Source organism: Pongo abelii, chromosome 10 (assembly GCF_028885655.2).
Source record: "Pongo abelii isolate AG06213 chromosome 10, NHGRI_mPonAbe1-v2.0_pri, whole genome shotgun sequence".
Classification (NCBI taxonomy): domain Eukaryota; kingdom Metazoa; phylum Chordata; class Mammalia; order Primates; family Hominidae; genus Pongo; species Pongo abelii.
This window is the reverse complement of record NC_071995.2, coordinates 69,178,260-69,205,502: the sequence shown is the minus strand read 5'-3', so window position 1 is coordinate 69,205,502 and position 27,243 is coordinate 69,178,260. Positions and strand designations below refer to the sequence as shown.

General features: G+C 38.5%; 1 protein-coding gene across 37 annotated transcripts in view; it reads left to right on the top strand.

The window, feature by feature from the left end:
• The window catches only part of TSPAN8 (tetraspanin 8), a 293,681-nt gene that overhangs the window by 244,814 nt on the left and 21,624 nt on the right, over nt 1-27,243 (top strand). For 34 of the 37 annotated variants that reach the window (XM_054526571.2, XM_054526566.2, XM_054526569.2 and 31 more), the window contains one exon: nt 14,916-15,084. In XM_054526571.2, the coding sequence (XP_054382546.1) occupies nt 15,025-15,084 (60 nt within the window). In that variant the 5' untranslated portion in view covers nt 14,916-15,024. 37 annotated transcript variants of the gene reach the window in all.

Genomic DNA, 27,243 nt, shown 5'->3' with positions numbered 1-27,243 from the left:
TCTGGTAAAGGACTGGCCTCCAAAATATATAAAGAACTCTTGAAACTCAGAAATAATAAAACAATCCAATTAAAAACTGGACAAAAGATCTGAAAACACCTCACAAAAGAAGATATACAGATGACAAGTAAACATATGAAAAGGTGTTCAACATCATATATTATTAGGGACTTGTAAGTTAAAACAACAATGAAATACTACTAGAATGGTTAAAATAAAAAATACTGACAATACCAAATGTCGATAAGGATGTGGATCATTAAGAACACCTACTTATTGCTGGTAGGAATGTAAAAGGGTGCAACCACTTTGGAAGACAGTTTGACAGTTTCTTACAAAACTAAACATACTCTTAACATACAATCCAGCAATTGTGTTATTTGCTATTTACCTAAATGTGTTAAAAACTATGACTGTATAAAAACCTTCACATGACTGTTTATAGCAACTTTATTCATACTGGCCAAAACTTGGAAATAACCAAGATAGCCTTCAATATGTGACTGGATAAACAAATTACAGTGCATCCATACAATGAGATGTTATTCAGCATTAAAAATAAACTCCTGAGCTAAAAACACATGGAGGAAACTTAAAGACACATTACTAAGTGAAAGAAGCCAATATGAAAAAGTTACACACTATAAGATTCCAATTGTATGACATTTTGTAAAAGGCAATACTATGGGCCGGGCACGGTGGCTCACACCTGTAATTCCAGCATTTTGGGAGGCCAAGGTGGGTGGATCACAAGTTCAGGAGTTTCAGACCAGCCTGGCCAACCTGGTGAAACCACATCTCTACTAAAAATACAAAAATTAGCTGGGCGTGGTGGCGGGTGCCTGTAATCCCAGCTACTCTGGAGGCTGAGGCAGAGAATTGCTTGAACCTGGGAGGCGGAGGTTTCCGTAAGCCAAGATTACTCCATCGCACTCCAGCCTGGGTGACAGGGCGAGACTCCGTCTCAAAAAAAAAAAAAAAAAAAAAAGAAAAGAAAAAAAGGCAATACTGTGGAGACAGATAAAAAGATCAGTGGGTGGAGGTTGGGAGTGGAAGGAAGAGAGGGATGAATCAGTGGAGCATAGGGGATTTTTAGGGCAATGAAACTGTATGATACTCTAAGGAGGGTAAGTGTCTTAAACAGCTGTCAATATCCATAGAATGTACAACACAAAGAATGAACTTTAATGTAAACTTTATTTAGCACTAATATATCAATATTAGCTCATTAATAATAACACATGTACCACAGTAATTCAAGATGCTAATAACTGGGGAAACTGTGGTGGGAGGTGGGGGAAAGAATATATGGGAACTCTCTTTCTGCCCAGTTTTCCTGAAAACCTGCAACTGCTGTAAAAACTGAAGTCATTAATAAAAAAAATAGGAAAGATAGGCGGTGATGCTCAGTTATTTGGAGAAACAAATCAATCTAATTTGATAGCCTTGGGTCTGAGGTCCTGAAAGATATGAAGATATTAGTATGGCACATAAATTAAACAGAGGAAAAAGTGACTCAGTAGGAAGGCCAACAAAACATTGGGCAAAACAGCATCAAAATTGAGAACAGTTACCTACCCTCGTGGGAACTGAGGGACCACCCACATTCAAAGTACTGCTTGTGTCTGGCTGTTAAACCTCAGGAAAGACAGAAAAATGCTGGGGCTCAAACCTGAAGGATCCTTAAGAAGAAGTAACTCTCTCCCTTTGCTGTTCACATTAGCTTCTAGCTTCTGCAGAACCGACATTTTTTTCCAGATCTTTTTCCTTCTGGATAATAGTCTAACATGCACCAAATTGGCCTTTTCACTCAGAAATACTTGAAATAAAAAATCAAAGCATGAAACAAAGCCCCTGTCCTAGAATAGTTGCTCAGAGAAGAGTGTTCTTGAATATATATCTGCCTGCTTGTATCACATCATAATAATTATGCTCAATTTCCCCATCCTGAAAGTTCTCTGAAATGTTAGATTGGCCCCTGGTCACTGGCTTTCCCTTTATTTATTTAGGCTTTGACTCCACCCAGCCAACATAGAGCTCCTATCTTACTGTTTTCCATTCAATATGACCCACAGCAGACCTAAAACACCACCCCAGCCTGACTGCTGAGACCTGTTCAGTAACCTGTCTCTTCAGCTTTGGATCAAACCACTGCATTTTAAAAAAATTTAATTTTCTTCATAATTAATATATTTGCATACTTCAAAATCAAAAGGAAATAAAAACATATACTATGAGAAGTCTTGTTTCCACCTACTCCCCATCTATTCCTTCACCTTAAATTTTCTTGTTTATTTATGTATTTTTGAATCCATCCCCCTCAAGCATTTACTCTTTGAGTTATAAACAATCCAATTACACTCTTTAAGTTACTTTAAAATGTACAATTAAGTTATTATCGACTATAGTCTCCCTGTTGTGCTATCAAATAATAGGTCTTATTTATTCTTTCTGTTTTTTTTTCCATTGACCATCCCCACCTCTCCGTGCAACCCCTCAATCACCTTCCCAGCCACTGATAACCATTATAACTATGTGTGTCTTTTTCTAAGTTGCTGAAGATTCTTTCTGGAGCATCGCATAATATAGCTATTAAAATTCTCACCATAGGTTTCCCTTGATTTCCCATCCAATACTTTTAATATTTGATTGGATTTATTAATTCAATTGATATATAACGTTCCTTACTACTATTATGTAAGGTACAATTCCGAGTTACTATAGGTTTTGAGAGTGTTTCATCTGAATATAGGAAGTTATTATCCAAGAAGCTTTATATTTCTATTTTTCTATTGCATATTACAGTTAACTTAGTTGTGATCTGCATTCATGATTTCCTACAGGCTTTGATATAATTAATAAAGAGTTTAATTCTATATGAACAACATTGTAATCTTAATTGTCCATAAGGAAAGAAACTCATCAATTCATTTTACACAGGAACAAATTTTCACATCCCTCTGAAATTCCCAGCGGACAGTGGAACTATATAAACTCATATTATCCTAGTTTCCATATACTGAGTGCTTCCCTTTACAACAAAACTTGAAGTAGTTGTCTAAAATAAATAATTTCACTTTCATTCCTCTCATTCTTTCTTCAATCTTTTCCATTTGGGCTCTGTCTCCACTATGTGACTAAGGATGGTCTTCTCTCAAAGACAGCAGTAATCCCATGCTGCCAAAACTAGTGGGATTGGGAGTTCTCATCTTACTAGACTTCTCAGCAGCACTTGGCAGCTGCCTACTCTCTCTGAGACATTCATTTTCTGACTTCCTGGACACTACCCTGATGGTTTTCCTCTTAACTGCTTTTCAGTGATATGTATTTATTCCCCCTTTCTTCAAATTTAAATATTGGTATGCTCCAGGGATAGGGTCAGGGTTCTGATGTAATCTATCTATGCCTTCTCCTTAGGTAATTTTATCTAGTACTTAGGTTCTAAATAACTTCTATATGGTAATGTGAAAGTGAACTAAATGTGGCCTGAGAAGGACTCTGTACTTCTATATTTGAATCCTTATGGACTAACTGCAGCCTAGCTTAATAGGTAGACAAGACTGAAAACCTAACTTAGGAGTATGTGCCTATAACAATAACTGAGTCTTGGCCAATCCCAGTGGCTGTACCTCAACCATTCATACACTGCTGAGTGTTCAGACTATGTTCAAATACGGCAAATGCAACCTGTAACCAATCCAGCCATTCTGTACCTCACTTCCGATTTCTGTACATCATTTCCCTTTTTTTGTCTTTAAATCTTCTTCCACCATGAGGCTGCACAAACAACCCCATCAAAAAGTGGACAAAGGATATGAACAGACACTTCTCAAAAGAAGACATTTATGCAGCCAACAAACATATGAAAAAAGTTCATCATCACTGGTCATTAGAGAAATGCAAATCAAAACCACAATGAGATACCATCTCATGCCTGTTAGAATGGCGATCATTAAAAAGTCAAGAAACAACAGATGCTGGAGAGGATGTGGAGAAATAGGAACGCTTTTACACTGTTGGTGGGAGTGCAATAGTTCAACCATTGTGGAAAGTAGTGTGGCGATTCCTCAAGGAGCTAGAACCAGAAATACGATTTGACCCAGCAATCCCATTACTGTGTATATACTCAAAGGATTAAAAATAATTCTACTATAAAGACACATGCACATGTATGTTTATTGCAGCACTGTTCACAATAGCAAAGACTTGGAACCAACCCAAATGTCCATCAGTTATAGACTGGATAAAGAAAATGTGGCACCTATACACTGTGGAATACTATGCAGCCATAAAAAATGATGAGTTCATGTCCTTCACAGGGATATGGATGAAGCTGGAAACCATCATTTTTAGTAAACTAACACAGGAACAGAAAACCAAACACTGCATGTTCTCACTCATAAGTGGGAGTTGAATAATGAGAACACATGGACACATGGAGGGGAACACTGGAGCCTGTTGAGGGGTGGTGGACTAGGGGAAGGATAGCATTAGGAGAAATACCTAATGTAGATAATGGGTTGATAGGTGCAGCAAACCACCATGGTACATGTATACCTATGTAACAAACCTGCACATTCTGCACATGTATCCCAGAGCTTAAAGTATATATATATTTTATATATATATATATAAAATATATATATATATATATATATAAAGAGTCTCTGTGAATCTGCTAAGATTCTGAGGGCTGCCCGATTCGTGAATTTTTCATTGCTCAATTAAACTCCTTTAAATTTAATTTGGCTGAAGTTTTTCTTTTATCAGTGAGGACACCCAAATCTATATATCCAGCCCTGAAATTTTGCCTGTCTTCTATATTCATATATTGAACTGTCCTTGTGACATCTTCACTTGCATATCTAATAGGTATCTTGAATCCAAAATATTCAAAATAGAACCTATGATCCTCCCCCAGTTTTCTATCAACAAAGTTGTTGAAGTTAAAATCTGGGTGGTATCCATGTTCCTCTCTTTCTCTCACTCTCTGTTGATTTCACCTCTAAAGCATATCCTGAATCCATTCACTTCTCTTCCTCTACACTACATTCACCCTAGGCCACTCACCATCATCTTCTGCCTAGAACACTGGGTTGTGTCACTTCATTGCTTAAAATCTGCCTGTACCTCCAATACCACTTAAATCAACTTTATTATCTTTTCCTTGGCTTACACCTCTCTACAGGATCTGGCCTGAAGAACTTCCTCTCTGAAACTCATCTCATACCATGGTCTCCATAACTATGCTACGTACATGCTCTCCTTCTTTCTCCAGCATACTCAGTATCTGCTCACCTTAGAGGCTTTGTGCTATTACCTTTGTCTGTCTGGAATGCTCTCATGGTAGATCTCAGCATGGCTTTTGCCTTCTTATCAGACGGGACTTAGCTTAAATGTTACCTTATCAGAGTTACACCTAATGTGAAGTAGTTTCCTCACTTTCTAGCACAGGATACTGCCATTCTTCTCCTTCTGGTATTTTTTTTTTTTTTCATATTTATTTATGTATTTATTTGTTTGCCATCTCAAGTTGGTTGAATATAATGCTCGTACGAGCCGTGTGAACTTTATTTTTCTTTTGCAACGTTATCTCCCAGCGCATAGTGATGATTATAATTTGCCAGTCGTTCTGCTAGGCAGTAGGAATGCAATGGTGAACACAAACAGGGGCTATTGTTATTTAAAAATGAATTAGTATGTTTAGATAACTTGTTATTCAGTTATTCATTCAAGAAATATTTATTAAGAGCTTACTATATTCCAAGCCTTGGGGATATGGCAGTGAACAATACAAAAAGTGCCCTTGACCTTCTGAAGTAGACATTCCAGAAAGAAAGCAGAAAAGGAAACAACAGATAAAGAGATATGAAATACAATGAAGAGGATGAACTGTCTAGCTCTTCAAGCTAAGAGTGAGAGGTGACAGCATGCTGGCAGCTCTCGCAGCCCTCACTTGCTCTGGGCGCCTCCTCGGCCTGGGGCGCCCATTCTGGCTGCGCTTGAGGAGCCCTTCAGCCCGCCGCTGCACTGTGGGAGCCCCTTCCTGGAATGGCCGAGGCCAAAGCCGCTCCCTCAGCCTGCGGGGAGGTGTGGAGGGAGACGCACGGGCGGGAACCGGGGCTGCGCTGCGCTTGCGGCCCGCTAGAGTTCCGGATGGGCGTGGGCTTGGCGGGCCCCACACTCGGAGAGGCCGGCCGGTCCCGCCGGCCCCTGGCAGTGAGGGGCTTAGCATCCCGGCCAGCAGCTGCGGAGGGTGCGCCGGGTCCCCCAGCAGTGCCGGCAAACCGGCGCTGCGCTCAATTTCTCGCCGGGCCTTAGCCGCCTCCCGCAGGACGGGGCTTGGGACCTGCAGCACGCCATGCCTGAGCCTCCCCACGCCCCCACGCCCCCACGCCCCCCCGCCCTCCGCCTTGGGCTCCTGCGCTGGCTGCTGGAGCCTACCCGACGAGCGCCGCCCCCTGCTCCAAGACGCCTGGTCCCATGGACCGCCAAGGGCTGAGGAGTGCAGGTGCACAGCGTGGGACTGGCAGGCAGCTCCACCTGTGGCTCCGGTGCCGGATCCACTGGGTGAAGCAAGCTGGGATCCTGAGTCTAGCGGGGACTTGGAGAACCTTTATGTCTAGCTAAGGGATTGTAAATACACCAATCAACACTCTGTATCTAGCTCAAGGTTTGTAAACACTCCAATCAGCACCCTGTGTCTAGCTCAGGGTTTGTGGATACACCAATCAGCGCTCTGTGTCTAGCTGATCTGGTGGGGACTTGGAGAACCTTTATGTCTAGTTAAGGGATTGTGAATGCACCAATCAGCACTCTGTGTCTAGCTCAGGGTTTGTAAATGCACCAATCAGCACCCTGTGTCTAGCTCAAGGTTTGTAAATGCACCAATCAGTGCTCTGTGTCTAGCTAATCTAGTGGGGACTTGGAGAACGTTTGTGTGTAGCTCAAGGTTTGTAAATCAGCACCCTGTCAAAACGGACCAATCAGCTCTCTGTAAAACAGGCCAATCAGCTCTCTGTAAAATGGACCCATCAGCAGGATGCCGGTGGAGCCAGATAAGGGAACAAAAGCAGGCTGCCCCAGCTGCAGTGGCAACAGGCTCCGGTCCGCTTCCACACTTTGTTCTTTAGCTCTGTGGAACACTTTGTGGAAGCTTTGTTCTTTAGCTGTTTGCGATAAATCTTGCTACTACTCACTCTTTGGGTCCACGCTGCCTTTATGAGCTGTAACACTCACCGCGAAGGTCTGCAGCTTCACTCCTGAAGCCATTGAGACCACGAACCCACTGGGAGGAACGAACAACTCCAGAGGCGCTGCCTTAAGAGCTGTAAAACTCATGGCGAAGGTCTGCAGCTTCACGCCTGAGCCAGCGAGACCATGAACCCACCAGAAGGAAGAAACTGGGAACACATCCAAACATCAGAAGGAGCAAACTCCGGACACGCCGCCTTTAAGAACCGTAACACTCACCACGAGGGTCGTCGGCTTCATTCTTGAAGTCAGTGAGACCAAGAACCCACCAATTCCAGACACAAGAGGATTTGGTGGGGAAGACAGAGGAAATGGGAAGCCCCTAAGTTAGGACAGGCTTGGCAAGTCGAAGGAGCAGCAAGGTGTCCACTGTGGCTGCAGCAGCATGAGTAAGGGAGAGAACAGGGCAAAAATGAGGTTGATGAGTCAGCCAAGGGCCCGTCTTGTGTGGCTTTGGATTTTATTCTAATTGTGATGGGAATCCATTAGAGGGTTCAAAGGTAGGGAGTGACATAATCTTTTACTGCACAGAGAATTGCTTTATGAACTATTTCCTTCTCAGAGAGCTCCTTAGGAGATTGGCTGAGAATACAGTGATTCTTGAGAAACTTGAAATGTCTGGCCGATACTTCTTATACATCAGGTTCTGTGCTGGTAGCAAGAAATTCTGGAACGTGTTCCCAGATTTGCACATTCCTTCTTGAGGGGTCTTGGCTAGGCCAGTCTTTCTGGCTTAACACTACTTATTCACACTCATGTATTCAAGAAAGCATGAAGAGTGAGGAGGAAAGACAGCGGAGCACTTACAGGAATTCCCTGGCTCTCTGAAGCCTCAAGTAGAAATATGATATAAATAAATTAGCATGCAGAAAGAGTTTGGGCCTTTTCCATAATTAATAAAAACCCTCCAAACCAGTAAGGACTCCTTTGGAATAGTTTCTGAAGGTTGAATGATTCGTGTACATAAAAGATCAATGTGACTCCGTGTAAAGCAAAACAATCTCTGGGCTTTGTTTGACCTAAAGGCACTTGAATAACCCTCAAGGGTAGCCTAATTTAAAAAAAATCTGACTTTCTCACATGTTTGGGCTTTATAGGTGAGGCAATTTCTGAATCAACCAGATATTAATAAGTAAATAATTACTAGGAAGGACTCTTTAATGCCTGATCATAAATGGAGAAACGAACCAAAAGAGAATTCTCAGAGGAATGGTGTATTCCATCCTTGAATTCTGGAAAGACTGCATTTGGATATTGTATGTTTAAAGATATACACTTTTATTTGATGTGATTAAAATTGGGATGGTCCATTCATCTGGGACAACAGTGGAGGAAAATGGAGTCAGGCCATTGCTCTCTCTTTTAGGGAACCATGGTTCAGGCATTCAGCCACAGGTTTCCTGGGATATCCCTATTTTTCGTTTTCTTCTCACATTAAGGGCAAATCAGGTCTTCCAAGTACTCAAGAAAAACCTAAAATATCCCTCTCTGTGGCTACAGAGAAATTCCTTCAAACCAGAGATTGAGTTATTTTCTACCTGAGCTTATTTGGGATACATTTTGTTGCTTCTTACAAAGGTGTGAAATGGAGGTTTGGGATTTCCTCATAAATGACCTTTTACAATGACTTCCTGTTATTTTATTTTTCCTTGGGAACTAGAATAGCCATGCCATACATTCCCACTGTGTGAGACTGAATAAATGTTTGTAATTCGGAATTAGTCACTTGTGAGATCCTAATTAGCATTTTGAGTAAAGTGTCTATGTTTATTTCTGACCAGTCATGGGACAAGGCTGTGTTAAATTCAGTGTAACATTTTGTTTGCTCCTGCAGTTTGAGAAGCTGGTGTCTCATACAAGTGTTTAATATCGCCACCCTAGTCTATTTTTTTTTCTTCTGTATTGGTGGGCTCCACTCACCTTCCTACCTCTTAACCACTGTTAAGTAGTGTTAAGCCAGGTTAGAACCTAATCATGTTTAATAGTTAATGTGTACCTTGTGAACTTGGCAAACAAAGAACTGATTCAGAGAGAACTCAGAGAAAAGCAGGCCGGCATTTAAACTTTAAACCCAAAAAGCAAACAACCAGGCAAATAATAAAGCACAAAAATAGGCTGTTCAATGATCCTGACGTGGTGATTACAAAGCCCTGCTTTGTATTCTCCGTTTTCTTGTTGAGTATTGCAGCCTGTGCATTGGCACGAGTCCTGGTTTAGAGAGAAGAAAAATAAGATCGACTTCTGAGAAATCAACTAGTAAAATCTATAGGCATGAACCAAGTGATCAATTTTGTGTGAGTGAAGAATTTTAGAAGTATCTAAAATGCAATTAAAATGTGACCTTGGAAGCAGGACTGAATTGTATTTACAGTCTGGTAAATGGAAACCTAGTCAATTAGCATGGACTCTTATCCGGAGATAGATGTGACTACAGAGAGGGCAGGGACTGAATGGAGTACAGAGAAGGCAACCTCAAGAAGAATGAATTTGGTGGTGTATCACAGCAATTTTAGGGAGAGGATGCTAAGACCGCTGAACACTTCTGGAAGGTTTGGCTGTTGGATCCCTGGGGTGGTTCTAGACTTGTCAGCATATCATATCTTGGCAACACTGACCCCTTTGCCAAATGTATGCCCCAAGACACCATCTGTGTATGGCTCTGGCTTCTGTGCTGTTTTTTTTTTTTTTCAGGGAGAGAGTTTTCTGATCAGCTACTGTCTTATGCTGGATGGATAGTCTGATGGGTGCATTTCTCATGATAAAGTAGGAAATTGACATTCTGGCTCCTGTGAGAGCATTTAAGGTGAATCTTTCCCAAGAAGCAGATCACCCCTGGAAAAGCTGGCAAAGTGGAGCTTCAGGGCTGCCAAGCCAAGGACCTGACCCTGGTTCCTACCCAGCAGCTGGCCTCTTAACCTGCTGTAAAAGGAGTATAAATGCCATAGTGAGGCTTAATAAGAATACACAGCATCTCTAATCTGCCATGGTTATAAACTGCATTTTTAATCACTGCACCATTTTGCCTCAATTTTCCTTATACACACATATTTTGGTGATCTAAAGTCTGTTTCTTTCATACACATTTCCATATTTTTCCTTATGTGTCCTATATGGTAAATTTATGTCCAGGTGCAAGTCATTAATATTTCAGAATAAAATATCTATAGAAGAGGAAGAATGTTGAATACTGGGTATCCATTTTCTATAAACACTGTATTGCTACTTCACAATGACGATTCTAACCCCTACTTTAGTTCTGAGCTGGAATTAATACTCTAAGTAGAGACAGTTGCTTTAAAATGTCCTGCAAAGAGAGGAGAGGCATCTTTCCCATACCGGATGCTTCCTATCTGGTGCATTTCCAGTGGGAATACACAAAAGGTTTTTATGAGCCAGGCTCCATAAGCACAGAGGGTAGGAAACAGAGCATTGGGATCACATGAAAGCAGAAGAAGAATATTGGTCTCAGGAAGGCTAGAATGGGACTAGAGCACAAGAGCCAAGGCTTTGCTCCTGTAAAAGAGACCATAAAACCCCAAAGTGAGAACTCCAACTTTCCAAAAATAAGAAAAAAGGTTTTTCAAAATGAGACATGCTAAAAGCACCAGAATCTCTTCACTCAAATTGTTCAGAGTGTATCTCATGTCCTTACATACACACCCCTCAGTACAGTCATAAGGAAGGGAAATCTCAACATTATGTTTTTATTGCTGCTGTTAGCCTTAGAGAACATGAATTGATTATTAACAACGTCATGAAAAACAAATAGTATAGAGGGACAGTGATAATGGGAGAGTATAAAAGGCAAGAGAGAAAATAATCTTTTCTCTACAATACATGAATTGCTTTTTTACTGTCTACTCCAAGGACAAATATATTGGGTAACGAATGAGATGTTGGAAACAAAAAGGCAAAGAAGTTACCTTTTCACCATGGTGTAAGGCCTAGGAAGGCAGGGATTTTTATCTTGTTTCATAAATTACTATGTTTCCAGCACTTAGTCTCATTCCTGGAATATGGTAAGGATTCAATACATCAGTTGAATAAATTTTTGAATATTATCTTATGGAGGAGAAGATGATATCATGATGAAAATGTGATCTATCTATGATTTCTGGTTCAAGTCCCAAATGTAGGCCTGGTTTGCCTGATGTCTTGGAGAAAATGCCATGTTTTCTGTGGGGTATTTGATGGTACTACTCATGCACTTTCCTCTGCCCTGAGCATAAGGAATGTCTCTCTCTCTTTCTTTTCCCTGCATGGGTTCCCATACTGCTATCAAAATCTAGTTCACTGATGACTGCCTCATGGCGACTTTTCACAATTAATCAAATTGGAATCATTATCCTGCCTTACTCTGTGCATTTGCTGCAAGGAATAGTAATTGGCATGATGGCAACATTAGAAAAACTTCATCTAAATTTACTTAGACTTTCCCTCTGTTCTTTCCCTCGATTGTCATTTCTTCTTGTAATATTTCACTCTCCATTTCTTTCCTTACTGGCCTGGTCTTTCACAGGGTCTAAGATTTATTACTGACAATTTCCAACCCCTGCAACCTCCCACCACTGTTAAAATATCTGTTATATGAAAATTTCTCAATATCTAAGACACATTAAATGAGTAATGAGTAAATGACTCATTCTCATACTACAGAACTCAAGAGATTGTTGACGCCAGTAGACAGAATACTGATCTGATAATCCTGTGACCTTGTTTCTAGAAGGAGATCTAACCGGTTTTGTGAACTTGGTTCACAATCTGCCTATGCTGCTCTTTTCTCAGGTGTAAGAGTGAGAGTTTGTCTAGAACAGTGCTTCTGTAAGTGTGTATGTATGTTCTGTAACACCGGTCCTGAATATGTCATTCAAAAATATGTTCTGAGATTATATTCATTTCAGAATTGCTATATATCACCTCCTTGAATATTAGAAAGTTGAAGGCTCTGACAAGTCCTGAAATTAATAAACTGTTTTTCTTTACCTAATAAATTTTTTAAAGGCAGAGGTAGCATATTGGTATTTCCCTAGAGAACCTAGTGAGGAAATCACTAGTTGAACTTTCTGAGGAGCTTGGCTGCCATTGCAAATCTCTGTAGCTCTAATGACAGCTACTGTAGGTACAGAGGTGAATAGGGTAAGATTTCTGCTTTTCAGGTATATAGAATCAAATGGGGAGAGACACAAATAGATGTGATATAGTGGCAATTGTAGATTAAAGTCTGTTTAAATAATAATGGACTTGAGGACTGAGAAGCAAGTAAATCTGCCCAGAGTAGGGGCAGAAGATGAGGAAGGGAAGGCTCCACAGGGATGTTGCAATAGAGAAGGTGGGAAAGGATGTTCCAAGCAGAAGGAACAAGGCATAAAATCCAAAGGTGTGTTATAGGCCTGGGAAATAATTCTGTGGTTATGGAGCCTAGAAGTGGAGGCTGCCTAGGAAGAAAGGGGACGGACAAAGTTCTGGGAAGTGGGTGGAGGACTTGTTTGCCATGTGCTGTAAATGCTACTTTAAGGACTCTGAACTTTATCTTGTAGGTAAAAGGAAAATATCCTTAGATTGGGTTTTCATCATTATCATTACCTTATCAATAAGTATTTCTCAAAAAGAATTTTAAAGTGCTAAGGCAGAGAGGAGCTGGGAGAGACTGCCAGGGAAATTAATTCTCATTCTATTGACACAGCTCAAGTGAGAAATGATAAAGGACTGAATAGGGAAATGCAAAAGGATGAGATGGAAGAAACAGTTTTGATAGTAATTTAGGAGCTACACAGACCAGTAAGAGTGATTGGATAGAAAGAAAGAGGAATACAAAATACCTGTACAAATTCAGCCTGGGAGAGTGTTGTGTGATTATAACATTAATAGGAATAGGAATTTCCAGGAGTGAACTGTTTCATATAGGTTTTGAATTGGACTAGGGAGTTCTATTACACAGTCATTCTCCTGTATAAACACATCCATTGATTTTTGTGTTACAGAGTTCAAGAGTGATTCAACTAAAGACTACACAGGATTCTTCTTAAGGTTGTTCAGCATCCACCAAAATATCTATTTCAAACTAAAATTTGGTAGCATTCAATACATTCTTGTCAACAAAGCAGCATTGAAATCTGTAAATTTTTTTTTAATTTTAGCCTCTGATAAATAATCATTTCTGGGACTATAAATCAATTTTGGTTTTCATTCAATCTGAAATTATTCTTTCAGCCATGGATTATTCTATATACAAAATATCTCAATAGAAGGTTGTGAAACTATTTCCATTTTCTAGTAGGAAACAGAACACAAACAATTTTAGTGATGATTTATATATTAAGCCATTATTTTTGGAATTAATCCTAAATTTGGCCTTTAACACTAAATATTATTGTTGATAATGCATTAAAATATATTGTATATGTAGTCAGGGAGTAGGATTGTTTCAAAAACATTGTATGGCAGTGAAAATTAGAAATAATATTTTTCTTTTGTAAGGAGTTTATGCTTGCTTATTGTGTAAAACTTAGCAAAGATTCTAAAGAATAATTTTCTCAACAGCCTTTTAAAGTAGAGGGTTCTTTTATTTAGGGGGAGAAGAACTCCCTTTGAGAGGCAGGATGTGGAAACTAACATGACTCAGGCTGTTTACACAAAGCAGTCCACACCTCCCTGATTATGTCAGAGAATTTTGCCTTTACCTGAGACAGCTGCCTTCTATTAGCACTAGAAACAAATAGTAAAATCTATGGTCACTGATCCATGACCACCTTCCCGTTTTGAATTTTTTTGTCCAAGAGGACCTGGAATCCAGAAACTGAGTTGGTGGAGAACAGCTGTTGCTAGACATAATTTATCAGAGGAAGGAAATTACAGTGTCCACCTTAAAAACAAACCAAGCTATCAAAATGACTATGCATTATAAAATGAACACAATGTGGCAGTCAGTGCCACTTTATGATATCTTTCCTTTTATATCATAAAGAAATAAAGATAAAAAGCAAATGGTCTTATCATGATAGGCAAGGCTGCCTCTCCCTCTGCAATTTCTGTGGTGCATTTACGGCAGCTCTGGAATTGTTTTGAAATAAATTTAGATGTTTTGGAGGGCAGATATGTAATGGTTGTTTTACTATTCTGGGTTTAATGATAACAGGTTGCTATGTCTAAGCTTTGATATTTTGCAGATTTCTAAATGCATTTTATTGCATTTAGAAGAAATTTTGTAGTATTGAGAAAATGCAATGCAAAAATGAGTAGAGATACAATGTCCATTTAACTCAGAACAAAACAACCTTATTTCCCCATAGTTGAAATGGAGGGCGGGGAAGTCAGGCAGTGGTTTCTGAAAGCTAAGAACTTACTAGCACTGTGCCATTCTCTCGCCTGATCCAGTGCCATTCCCTTCACTTGATATCTGTTTACTTTAGAGGAGGCAGTTTTTGAGAAAGGATCATAAATATCCTGGCCCAGTGCCCCAGGAGCTATGACAAGCAAAGGAACATACTTGCCTGGAGATAGCCTTTGCGATATTTAAATGTGTGAGTTAATAGCCTTTGCGATATTTAAATGTGTGAGTTAATAGCCTTTGCGATATTTAAATGTGTGGGTTAATTTTTTATCCAGTTTAATAACTTTTTATTCCTCCCTCTACTTCTTTGCTTTCTCTTTCTGCTCTGAAGCCGTGGGTACAGAAATCTCTGCAGGCAAGTTGCTCCAGAGCATATTGCAGGACAAGCCTGTAACGAATAGTTAAATTCACGGCATCTGGATTGCTAATCCTTTTCCGAAATGGCAGGTGTGAGTGGCTGTATAAAATATTCTATGTTTACCTTCAACTTCTTGTTCTGGGTAAGTGTTTTCCTTTTAATTATCAATTTTATGCAAGAAAGGGGATCTTGATATAAATATCATAAACAAGAACAGACTGTACACTAGAGAAATAAGAGAAGGGGGAAAATGTATTTTCCATGTACTTGTTTGGATTTGTTTGTTCTTTCTTTGGTTATTTCAGTAATTGAAAATGAGCCAATGACTCAAAAAAGTGCACTTCAGAATGTGAGGATAAACATTTCATAAATGTTTTGATATTGCTGCAAAAACAATCACAGAGGAACACAAATGCCCCTTAATTAAAGGACAATTTTCCTTAGTTGTATATCAAGCAGGCCTCCCTAATTTAAGGACACTGTGGTAAAAACATGGTCTGATTCCATCCGGAGCCCGGGTCCTGATTCCCGCCCTTCACCTCTGGGTTTGAACAGGTGAATCGCAGGGTGTGGGACGATAAAGATCATTTTCAGAGCCTCAAAGACAAAAAAAATGGGTCATGAAAAACTTGAGGAGGAAATGATAAAATTCCTAAATCATAAGAAAACCAAACTAAGACAGTGGATATATATATGTATTGGCATTTTAAAGTCAGTATTTTGATGTGTCATCACCCCACATTTTAATTGACAGGATTTGTATTTTAGCAATTTGTTATGTTTCTCTTGAAAGCCCATTGACATAGACATAACCATAACCAACAAATTGATAAGTGACATCTATCAATGGATAATGGAAAAACAAGGTATGAAAAGAGCAGGCTGGGATGTTGGGAAATTGACCTTATCATTTTTAGCATATATGGTACAATTAAAGATTGTTTAAATGTCAATCAGTGGAAATAGCACAAAGTATTTAAATGAAAAAAGTATTTTGTATACTGGATTAAAAGCTACCTTATCCACTCCAAGGATGAAAGAACTCTGGTTTTGTTTTTGTACCTGATCTTTAGTAAACAGACATTTCATACCTATGTGTTGCTGTATTTCTGTTCTATTAAAATAATGATGAACTTAATTAAACTTAACTACATGAATACAGCTTTATTGTATAGACTGATTTTCCATTCAACGATCAGTAGTGCTAATGAGTACAAATGGATATATTGGTGAATTTTAAATAAGTAAGTAAATATTTTAAAAAGTAAAATAAAGAAGGCAAAAAAATGGGCTGCTGTTTTTAGGTTAAAAAATGGGCTGCTTTTGCAAATATTTAATGTAGCTCATGCTACATATATGCCAGTTTTTTAGTTAGTTCTGATACATTTCTTCCCTTGAGATACTTAAATTGATTAAACATTGGGAGTAAGTTATACAAAAAAAGAAAGACCTGTATTGTTTGGTTTTGTTTTGTTTCTAGTTTTTGGTTTTTTTTTGTTTGTTTGTTTTTTTTTTGGAGAACTTTGAATATTCACAAAAGAAGATAGGATAGGTAATCAACTCCATTGGCCAGCCCAGGTGGCCACAGAAAGATGGCCAATCTTTCTCCACTTATACTGTATTCACTTCCCCCACCCCATATTATTTTGCAGCACATCTCAGATATATAATTTTGTCTGTAAGCATTTTAGCATATATCTCTGAAACATAATAATTCTTGAAAAAATGTAACCACAACTGGGCGCGGTGGCTCACGTCTGTAATCCCAGCACTTTGGGAGACCGAGGTGGGTGGATCACAAGGTCAGGAGTTTGAGACCAGCCTGGCCAGTATGGTGAAACCCCGCCTCTACTAAAAAATAAAAAATTAGCCGGGCGTGGTGGCACGCCCCTGTAGTCCCAGCTACTTGGGAGGCTGAGGCAGGAGAATTGCTTGAACCTGGCAGGGAGAGGTTGCAGTGAGCCGAGCTCACACCACTGCACTCCAGCCTGGGCAACAGAGTGAGATTCCATCTCAGAAAAAAAAAAAAAAAATGTAACCACAATATCATTATTACACTTTAAAAACTTAATAAGAATTTTTTAAATCAATTGTCAAATTGATTTGACAATTTTAATCAAACTGTCAAATTTGAACCCATTCAGGGCTGAAATTTCCGACTACCTCATAAATGTTCCTGTTAGAATCAGGATCTAAATAAGGTCCACACTTTGTGATTGGTTAATGTATGTTTCATGTCTATTTTAATCTGTTGATTCTCCCCCAGTCAACATCTCTTTTTCTCCCTACTGAAATTTTATGCACTGGTGTGTATTGTTTGTTTTATCACATTGCACAGAGTCTGGATTTTGCTATTTGCATACCTATGGTGCAGCCTGATACAATTCAAGGTCCTTTTTTTTTTTCGCACAACAATCATAAGTGATTTTGAATTCTTTCATGAGGAGGCACTGGATGTTTGATTGTGTCCCTCTTTTGTGACATTCGTAGCCGTTGATGGTCAAGTGCCAAAATCCATCATTAGTTCATTAAGAGGTTCAAAGTGATGATATTCTAGTTTCATCAACTTTTCTTTATTTATTAGCTGGAACACTTTCTATAAGGAGAAACTTCTCATTTACTGTTTCATTACCTGGGTATCCCATTTTTAATATTTTTTAAGTGGCATAAAATACTTCTTTCTTACTCTTTACTTACCAGATTGTAAGTGATGAGTTAAGTTACTAATATTATCCAACAGTGATAAGTTAGTATTTCTTTAAGTATCCTTATGAAACAATAGATCGGCTCCATTACAATGTTTACCCTTATTAATGTGCAATTTGTTCCATCTCTGGCCATCAGGAGCTTCTTCAAGGTAACTCAAGTTCTTTTGAAATGATCCTAATAACTTTGATAGCCTCCTTAGTATTTGGTTTGACATGTTCCAGATCACTTGCTTATTTCCTGTCCAGACCTCGAATCAGCTATTTCTCCACCAAGTTCTGATATCTGTCTTTAAAGAGCTGTCGTCATTGTTTTCCTTATGTAATACAGAATATATATGGTACATTTAAACAAACCAAAATATTAATATGCTAATAAATGCAAGGCTCATATTTTATTAAAGGTGTTCCAAAGCACTCAAACCAGTAGCAATATTCAAATTATGAAACAGTTAAAATATATCTTTGTTGTATTAAAACATCCTGGAAAGTGCTAATAGCTATTATGAAGACATCAGAGGTCAGTGTTTCATTAAACAGCTAATCAGAAAGTTGGAATAGATCTAAATTATCAAAATAACAGTCTAGGAAGGGGTAGGTTATAGATTCAGGATTATTTACCTACCTACCTTGATAGGGTTCAGGGTAGATTGTAGAGGTCTGTACCGTGCCACACCCAGATATTATCATTGCTTTCCTGGGGAGCTCTGATTATTATTATTATTATTATTATTATTATTATTATTTTGAGACAGAGTCTCGCTCTGTCGCCCTGACTGGAATACAGCGGCATGATCTCGGGTCACTGCAGCCTCTGCTTCCCAGGTTCTAGCGAATTCTCCTGCCTCAGCCTCCCGAGTAGCTGGGATTACAGGCACGCACCACCATGCATGGCTAACTTTTTGTATTTTTAGTGGAGACAGGGTTTTGCCATGTTGGCCAGGCTGCTCTCAAACTCCTGACCTCAGGTGATCCATCCACTTCCGCCTCCCAAAGTGCTGGGATTACAGGGATGAGGCACCGCGCCTGGCCAGAGCTCTGATTATTTTATGGTTACATTATCTGTTTGTGTCTTTGATAACAGAGACAAGTCTTTCTGATGCTGTAGATTTCAGTTAGATCTTTCTAACCAACGTGCCTTGGTGATTCCTACCACCAGCATATGTGGTGGGATTTACAATCTCTACATAAGAGATTTTGAAATGGAGTCTTTCCGTGAGAGCAACAGTTGTAAAAACCAGTGATAACTTCTTAGTCACGAGGTGACATCAATATTTTAAATTCAAATATAGGCAGCAGGAGGAATCTCTGAGGTTAGGGAAGGTTCCTATATCTACTCTCCCTTCTATGCTCAGCTCTGAGCTCTCAGTTGGAATTTTACAATCCTTCATAGGAAATTAGCAATTTGTCACATTCCTAATGTTTACTTAAGTAAAAATTTTAATGACCCCACTGATGTGGTTTTCTTATAGATGCCCAGGGCCTTATGTTTTCAAATGCATTCTTTCTGGTATAACTTGCAAAACTGAGCCTTTGCAAAGTAGAGCCAGATGTTAAAATATCTCTTAGATATGCATGTGGTCATTTAATCTAAACAGACCAGGTTCTTTTGGGGGACAACTTGAGATATGCCCCATAAGTATATGGTGATTTCCATTTGTTAGGATTACTAATTGAAGAAAAACATGTAAAAGTGAAAGTTATTCCTGATCACTCATGCTAGAGTTTGATGCAAGTTAGAGAACTGGAGGTGCTGCAGATAATAGATAAATTATAGGTACGAAACCTATTTCCCTGAGTCTTGTTTCAAAAATAGATGAAATGGCCCAATTTTTTAATGCTCCTCTCAGATAGTTCAAGCCTAGGAATATTGTAGATGCTTATGGTGCTTTAGGGGTCTGAGTAAGTATGAAACATGGGGCCTTTGGCTCGTGGATGCAGTGGAATAATGACCAGAGACAGGGAGCTATAGAGAGGCCAGTTCTTAATGAGGGAAAGAACAATGAGGTACACTATCAATCCCAAATGAGTCATAGGGAGGAGCCAAATTGTAAAGCTGAATGTATTATTAACTGAAGGAAGCCAGTGCATGAGGAGGTTTGAAGAGAGCAGAAAGAAGTCTGAACTTGGAGAGAGTCCAGGATCCAGCATTTCCATATTCATCATTGTATTTTATTGAGATTAGATGTGCTGAGAGCAATTAAAAGATTGGAGGCAAAGCAGACATAACCCTGAGATGGTGGTACACTAAAAGGAATAGGACACAATTATATCTTATTGTGTCTGTTGATGGAATCTTTCAAAATGAAGACCTAACAATTGCTGAAGTGTATGAATTTTGTAAATACAGTGGTTGCCTGACCCTATATAATTAGCATGGAGCTAAAACAGCAACAAAAGGCATTAGAGTCCACTGGTTGATAGAGCAGGATAAACATCAGCTCCTTCATCAGTAGCTGTGCTTCTTTGGGGAAATTGGTTAACCTCTCTGTGCTTTATTTGTCCTCACTTGTAAAAATGGGGATAGTAGTAGTATCTACCTCATGGGTTTGTGGTGATGATTAAATAAGTTAATATATATAAAGAAGTAGGAATTAACTAGATAAATGTTTAAGAAAAATACATTTCAACCAGTATTTTATAGGTGTTTTTATGAAGCAGAAATATGTAACTATTTGGCATAGTGATGAATAAATTTAAATGTTGAGTTTTAAAACGAAGAGGAAATAAGATAGCAAGAATATGATAAGGCAGAAATTCTTCTATCATGAATTAAGGGAATGGGGAAAAAGTGGATTTTGTAAACAGACTGACTGAGAGTTCAATCCTGAATCTACCCCTTCTTGTTCTGGAACATGTCACTTGGCTTTTCCGTGCTCCAGTCTTTGCATTTGTAAAATCAAAATGATCATTTTACCTGGCAGGATTAATTTGAAACATTAACTAAGCTATTTTATGAAAACCTGTAACCAAGGACTGACCATCAATAATAGCGCAATTAACATGTTTTTCCTGATTCCAGACATCGTAATTGCTTTTTCATTTACAACTATTAGAATATACTGTGACAGTATTTTATACATAATGGGCTTTCAAAAGGTAAATATAATTTTAGCCCTACTCTGATCCTCTTCTCATCTCACAGGGTGAGGCATATGCAGGAGTAGAGGGATATGTCAGCCCCGAGTCTGGCTTCCACTTTGAATATCTAGGACCCAAATTTCCCTGCTCAAATGCCCTGAGAATTCTAAATCAAACCTTTTCCTCCAGGTGATTAAGTGGGCACATTTGTCAAGGTAGGGAGATAGGATACATGTTGTCTGTGCATATTACCTTGAGTTATAACTTCCTGATATAATGCCCTGTGGCTTGTGGGCTGTCATTTGTATTTTTCCCAGGCTTTTCAAATGGATGTACAGGTCTACAGCTGTTACTTATATGAATGTTATACTTTTGAAACAATATGGTAAGAATATTACTGAATATGTGTCATTTTTTGATTCAGAAACATCAGGATACAGATTAAATGCTGAACATTCATCTCTCTCCACATGTTTTGAAGTTAAATGAATGTAGGCTTTTAGTGGTTACTGAGGCCCTGTTTGTGTGAGGAAAACAATGCGGTTGATTTATTTTCCCTAAATTTAGAGTTATTTAAAAATTAGAATTTGCAGCAGTTATATTGAGTGCTTGTTAGAAGATGCACATGGGACCAGGCGTGGTGGCTCATGCCTGTAATCCCAGCACTTTGGGAGGCCAAGGTGGGCGGATCACAAGGTCAGGAGATCGAGACCATCCTGGCTAACACGGTGAAACCCCATCTCTACTAAAAATACAAAAAATTAGCTGGGCATGGTGGCTGACACCTGTAGTCCTAGCTACTCAGGAGGCTGAGGCAGGAGAATGGTATGAACCCAGGAGGCGGAGCTTGCAGTGAGCCAAGATCGCGCCACTGCACTCCAGCCTGGGTGACAGAGTGAGACTCCATCTCAAAAAAAAAAAAAAAAAAAAAAAGATGCACATGAATGCAACCATGGAGACACATTGAGTGTACACTTAACACTTGTATTAGTCTGTTTTCACATTGCTGATAAAGACATACCTGAACTGATAATTTATAAATAAAAAGAGGTTTAATAGACTTACAGTTCTATGTGGCTGGGGAGGCCTCACAATCATGGTGGAAGATGAAAGTCCCATCTTACATGGTGGCAGGCAAGAAAGAATGGGAGCCAAGCGAAAGGGGTTTCTCCTTATAAAACCATCAGATCTCGTGAGAATTATTCACTACCACAAGAACAGTATGGGGGAACCACCCACATGATTCAGTTATCTCCCACTGGGTCCCATGGGAGATACAATTCAAGATGAGATTTGGGTGAGGACACAGCTAAACCATATCAACACTCAATACAATAAACACCATTCATATGGTATTGGGGGAACCCGCCCCCAGTATTTCAACGTAGGTTCTTTCTATTTTCCATAAGTGTCGGCCGGCTGAGAAATAAAGACAAAGAGTACAAAGAGAGGAATTTTACAGCTGGGCTGCTGGGGCTGACATTACATATCGGTAGGACCATGATGCCCACCTGAGCCTTAAAGCCAGCAAGTTTTATTAAGGATTTCAAAAGGGGAAGGGGTGCAAGAACAGGGAGTAGATCACAAGATCACATGCTTCAAAGGGCAAAAAGGAGAACAAAGATCACATGCTTCTGAGGAAACAGGACAAGGACAAAATCAGAAACTCCTGATAAGGGTCCAACAAAGATCACAAGGCAAAGGGCAAAAGCAAAGATCATAAGGCAAAGGGCAAAAACAGAATTACTGATAAGCGTCTATGTTCAGCAGTGCATGTGTTGTCTTGATAAACATCTTAAACAACAGAAAACAGGGTTTGAAAGCAGAGAACCGGTCTGACCCCAAATTTACCAGCATGGAGTTTCCCAATCCTAGTAAGTCCGAGGGTACTGCAGGAGACCAGGGCGTATTTCAGTCCTTATCTCAACCGCATAAGACAGACACTCCCAGAGCAGCTGTTTATAGACCTCCCCGCAGGAATGCAATTCTTTACCCAGAGTATTAATATCAATATTCCTTTCTAGGAAAAGAATTTAGCGATATCTTCCCTACTTGCACAGCCGTTTATAGGCTCTCTGCAAGAAGAAAAATATGGCTCTTTTTGCTCGACCTCACAGGCAGTCAGACCTTATGGTTGTCTTCCCTTGTTCCCTAAAATCACTGTTATTTTGTTCTTTTTCAAGGTGCACTGATTTCATATTGTTCAAACGCACATGTTTTACAATCAATTTGTACAGTTAACACAATTATCACAAGGTCCTGAGGTGATATACATCCTCAGCTTACGAAGATAACAGGATTAAGAGATTAAAGTAAGACAGGTGTAAGAAATTATAAGAGCATTATTTGGGAAGTGATAAATGTCCATGAAATCTTAACAATTTACGTTCCTCTGCCGCGGCCCCAGCTGGTCCCTCTGTTTGGGGTCCCTGACTTCCCGCAACAATATGGGGCTGAAGATTTTTTAAAAACCATGATTGCAGAGTCTGCTAAAAGTTGAAGATTTTAATTTACTCTGCTGGTTTACAGCATCAGAAAATCTAATATTGCATGAGGCTTAGTAGATCAGAACTACATTAGGCCATGCTTGTAAAGGGAATGCACATTCTACTCTTTTTTTTTTGAGACAGAGTTTTGCTCTTGTTGCCCAGGCTGGAGTGCAATGGTGTGATCTCAGCTTACTGCAGCCTCCACCTCCCATGTTCAAGCAATTCTTCTGCCTCAGCCTCCTGAGTAGCTGGGATTACAGGCATGTGCCACCACACTCAGCTAATTTTTTTGGTATTTTTAGTAGAGACAAGGTTTCACCATGTTGGCCAGACTGGTCTTGAACTCCTGACCTTAGGTGATCCACCTGCCTCAGCACATTCTACTCTGAATGAACTCTAAATCAGAATTGGTCTCATCTTCTTCAAGGAAATTTAGCATAAGACCTAATAAAAAATACTGTTGGACAAGTGAAAGATATTGCTACCCTGAAGACTTAGAGGATGAGCACACATCCCTGAAATAAATATTCTAGAATCCTGAAAAAATGTATGTAGAAATTGGTATCCACAATGTGATGCTAGAAAGTAACCTCTCATGAAACAGTGAATGGAGGCCGTAAGAGAAGATAACGTTTATTGGAAAACAATGGGATGAGATAAAAAGGGACATGGATAAAATATGTAAGGACTGCAAGTAAACTACAAACATAATAGCAGAATTAAACTTCACTGTAGAGATCACATTAAATAAAGACAGTGACATAGAATCCCAAACTGATAAGCTCTCCCACAGGAAAATCAAATAAGAAATCAGGATGTTGTGAAAGAAGATAATAGATACAGACAACAGAGAATGGAAACCCAAAATAAGCGGTACTCCTGAAAAAGAGGACAAAATAAATGGAACACAAATAATAATCAAATTAATATATGGAAATTTTGTGGAGCTGAAAACATACCTGTATGCAGATGGCAAGTGCCTGATCTACCCCGATGAAAGAAGACATCTATGCCTAAATAAATGTTAAGAAAACTACTAATTTAGTTAAAAGATAAATAAACATCTTACAAATGTCTAGATACAACTGACAAAAAAGAAAACAAGCAAATAATGCATGAACAAAAATAAGGCTGGTGATATTCTTCTCCTATTATAACACTGAAAGTCAGAAGACAATGGAACAATGTCTGCTGAGTATTCAGAGCCTTTCACAAATGAATAAGAGAGAAAGAGATCTTCAGGTATTCACACTGTAAAATTTACTGAAACAGATCCAAAATGATTAAGGTATAAGTAAAAATGGATAGTTGAAACGTGGGAAAATCATGGTTAAATGGCTAACCATTTTAGGTCTGGAAATAAAGAAGTCACATATCTAAATAGTTATATTTTTTATTATCTCAAATCTAGATTGGAAGGATATTTGGAAAGAGATGTAATAGAAAATAACAATTTAGTAACATTTACTCTGCGCTAAAGCCAAAGACTGATTACACTAAATAGCATTTATTGGATTATATGGAGGGAACACTGTTAGAGATACAGAATAGTAAATGCAAACTCCATTAATTCAGCTTAACACAACTTAACCTGCCTCTCAGTTTTTGATAACTCAGGAAGGAAAAGAAAAAACATGGATACAGAGGATCTAAATGATTTAATGAATAAAGTATATTTAATAAATTTCTAATAAACTTTGTACCCTCTTGAGACTTTGTTGTCTTTTCTAGTATCTCTGAATCTTTAGAAATTGATGAAGGAAATGCAAAGAAACTCACAAGTAACAATCCTACAGTCTGCATTCTCTTACCACAATACAATTGAACTAAGACTTTTAAATAAATGTTTAGTAAAAGAAGAAATTTGAAAATGAACAATAACAGTAGCAGCAGCAGTACAGTCCTAGTATGTTAGGGCTTTCAGAATCCTTGTTCCCTGTAATCGTGGAGTTGCCTCTAGTGTTCTGTGGTTATCATAAAAACAAATCTTGTAGTTATCCCCAGTTGCATATTTTCTTATTCTTTTTTATCCTCTCAGGAGCAGCACAAGAAGAGTTTCTTAAGCTTACCTAAAAGGTGTGCATTTTGGGACCAGTAGTGATGTAGTTCAAAATCCACTCCTCCTCCTAACACAGCATTTTCAGCATTCTCCAAACATACTTCAATAAACACCCAAATAAAAGGGTACAATTTGGAGGGAAGAAGTAGGGATGATTGGAGACACATTATCAAAGAAGAGGACAAATCAACATTCTACCATTTATCTTTGTTCTGGATGGTATCTTCCCCCCCCCTTTTTCCCTGATATTTTATGGTCTTCAGCATCTGCCTATTCTTAGTCGTCTGCTTGGGCTGTCGTAACAAGATACTGTAGACTGGGTGGCTTAAACAACAGAAATTAATTTTCTTATAGTTCTGGAGGCTAGGAAGGCTAAGATTAAGGTGCCAGCCAATTGAGTTTCTGGTGAGGACCCTCTTTCTGTGGCCATCTTCTCATGTTCTCACATGTCCTTTTCCTGGGTGTGAGTGGAGAGAGAAAGATTTATCTCCTATAAGGTCACCAGTTCTATCAGATTAGAACCCCATCTTCATGACCTCATTTAATCTTAATTATCTTCTAAAAGCCTATCATCAAAAACAGATACATTGGAGGTTAGGGCTTCAACATATGAATTTTGTGGAGACACAATTCAGTCCATTGTAAGCAAATATCAAAATTGCCTAATTTCTTAGGATGCTAGTTCAGACCAATTGCATCCAAATTCCATAAAATGATGGCTGTTCCATGAAAGCTGAATGAAAACCACAACAATTCTCTTCAAAGAGAGAGCAGAAGCAGGGGAAAGGTAGGCCTAGTCAATTCCGCAGGGTTCTGGAACCACCATACTAACCCATTTTACTTTTACAGTGTTATCAACAGAAAGTAGAGAGCAGGCATTTATTAATTAATTTATACTTTTAATTGTTTAAAATAGTATGAAAACATTAGGGGAAAAGCTCTAAAAGCTAAACTTGGTAAAGGGCTCCAAGAATCATTATGATGGTCAATCTTTTAACAATGGGATGAAATAGTTTAGTATTATTCATGACTCTAGAATGGTCATTCTTGATAGAAAATAAATTTACTTTCAAAGTCATTCAACAAAGTTATGAATAATTTTATGATATTAGACTGATATTTACATGGGAATTTCTCCACTCAGATGAGAATGCTATACTCTAAACATTTGTTTCATTTTTAAAATGAAGTTTGAAGAAAAGATAGAGTTAAGGGTGGAAATGATACTTTGGCCAGCTTCAAAGTTCCTGAGAAAGATTGTCTGATTCTGAAGATTAGTTGGGCAAAATATTTTTGACTTCTGAAACAATTGCGTACTCTTTCTTTCAAATGTTAATGTTACAGAAAACTTTCAGTGGCTGAGAAGACTAAAAGTTGCTATCTGAGGGGCAGATATGATTGATTTAATAAGATTTATTAATGATTTGATATCTAAATACCTTGAAAAAGTAAATAGTAATACCTGAACAAAAAAAAGTTTTAAAAAATATCACACTGAGTTCTTACTAAGCTCTTACTAAGAATTCTTAAAGTTTTTTCATTGATAGTTTAACAAATATCAGGAAAGAGTGCTATTCATAATAGCTGCAAGGCTCATTAGTTACAGATAAAGGCCAGAATGACTATTAAGCCAATCATTATGAATCTGCTTGTGAAAAGAGAAGAAAATGAAAGAAGATAATCAGTGAACAAACTAAACAACAAACAAAAAATTAAGTTGGTATTAAATTACTGAAAATCCCAGAGGGTCTCATTATCATTTGACATAAATTATCACTCACAAACTGTTTAACAAAGAACTGCTAAAATAAGCATTTGTCTTCGTTTGCAAATGAAATTAGAATTTTCTGAAAGGATGCTATAAATCTCAGGGTTAGAGAAGTAAGGGAAGTTTTCAAACACGAAAGCTGTGTTTTTTAATCATTTGTATTTTATGGTGTGTGTGTGTATGAGATAATTGCATAGGT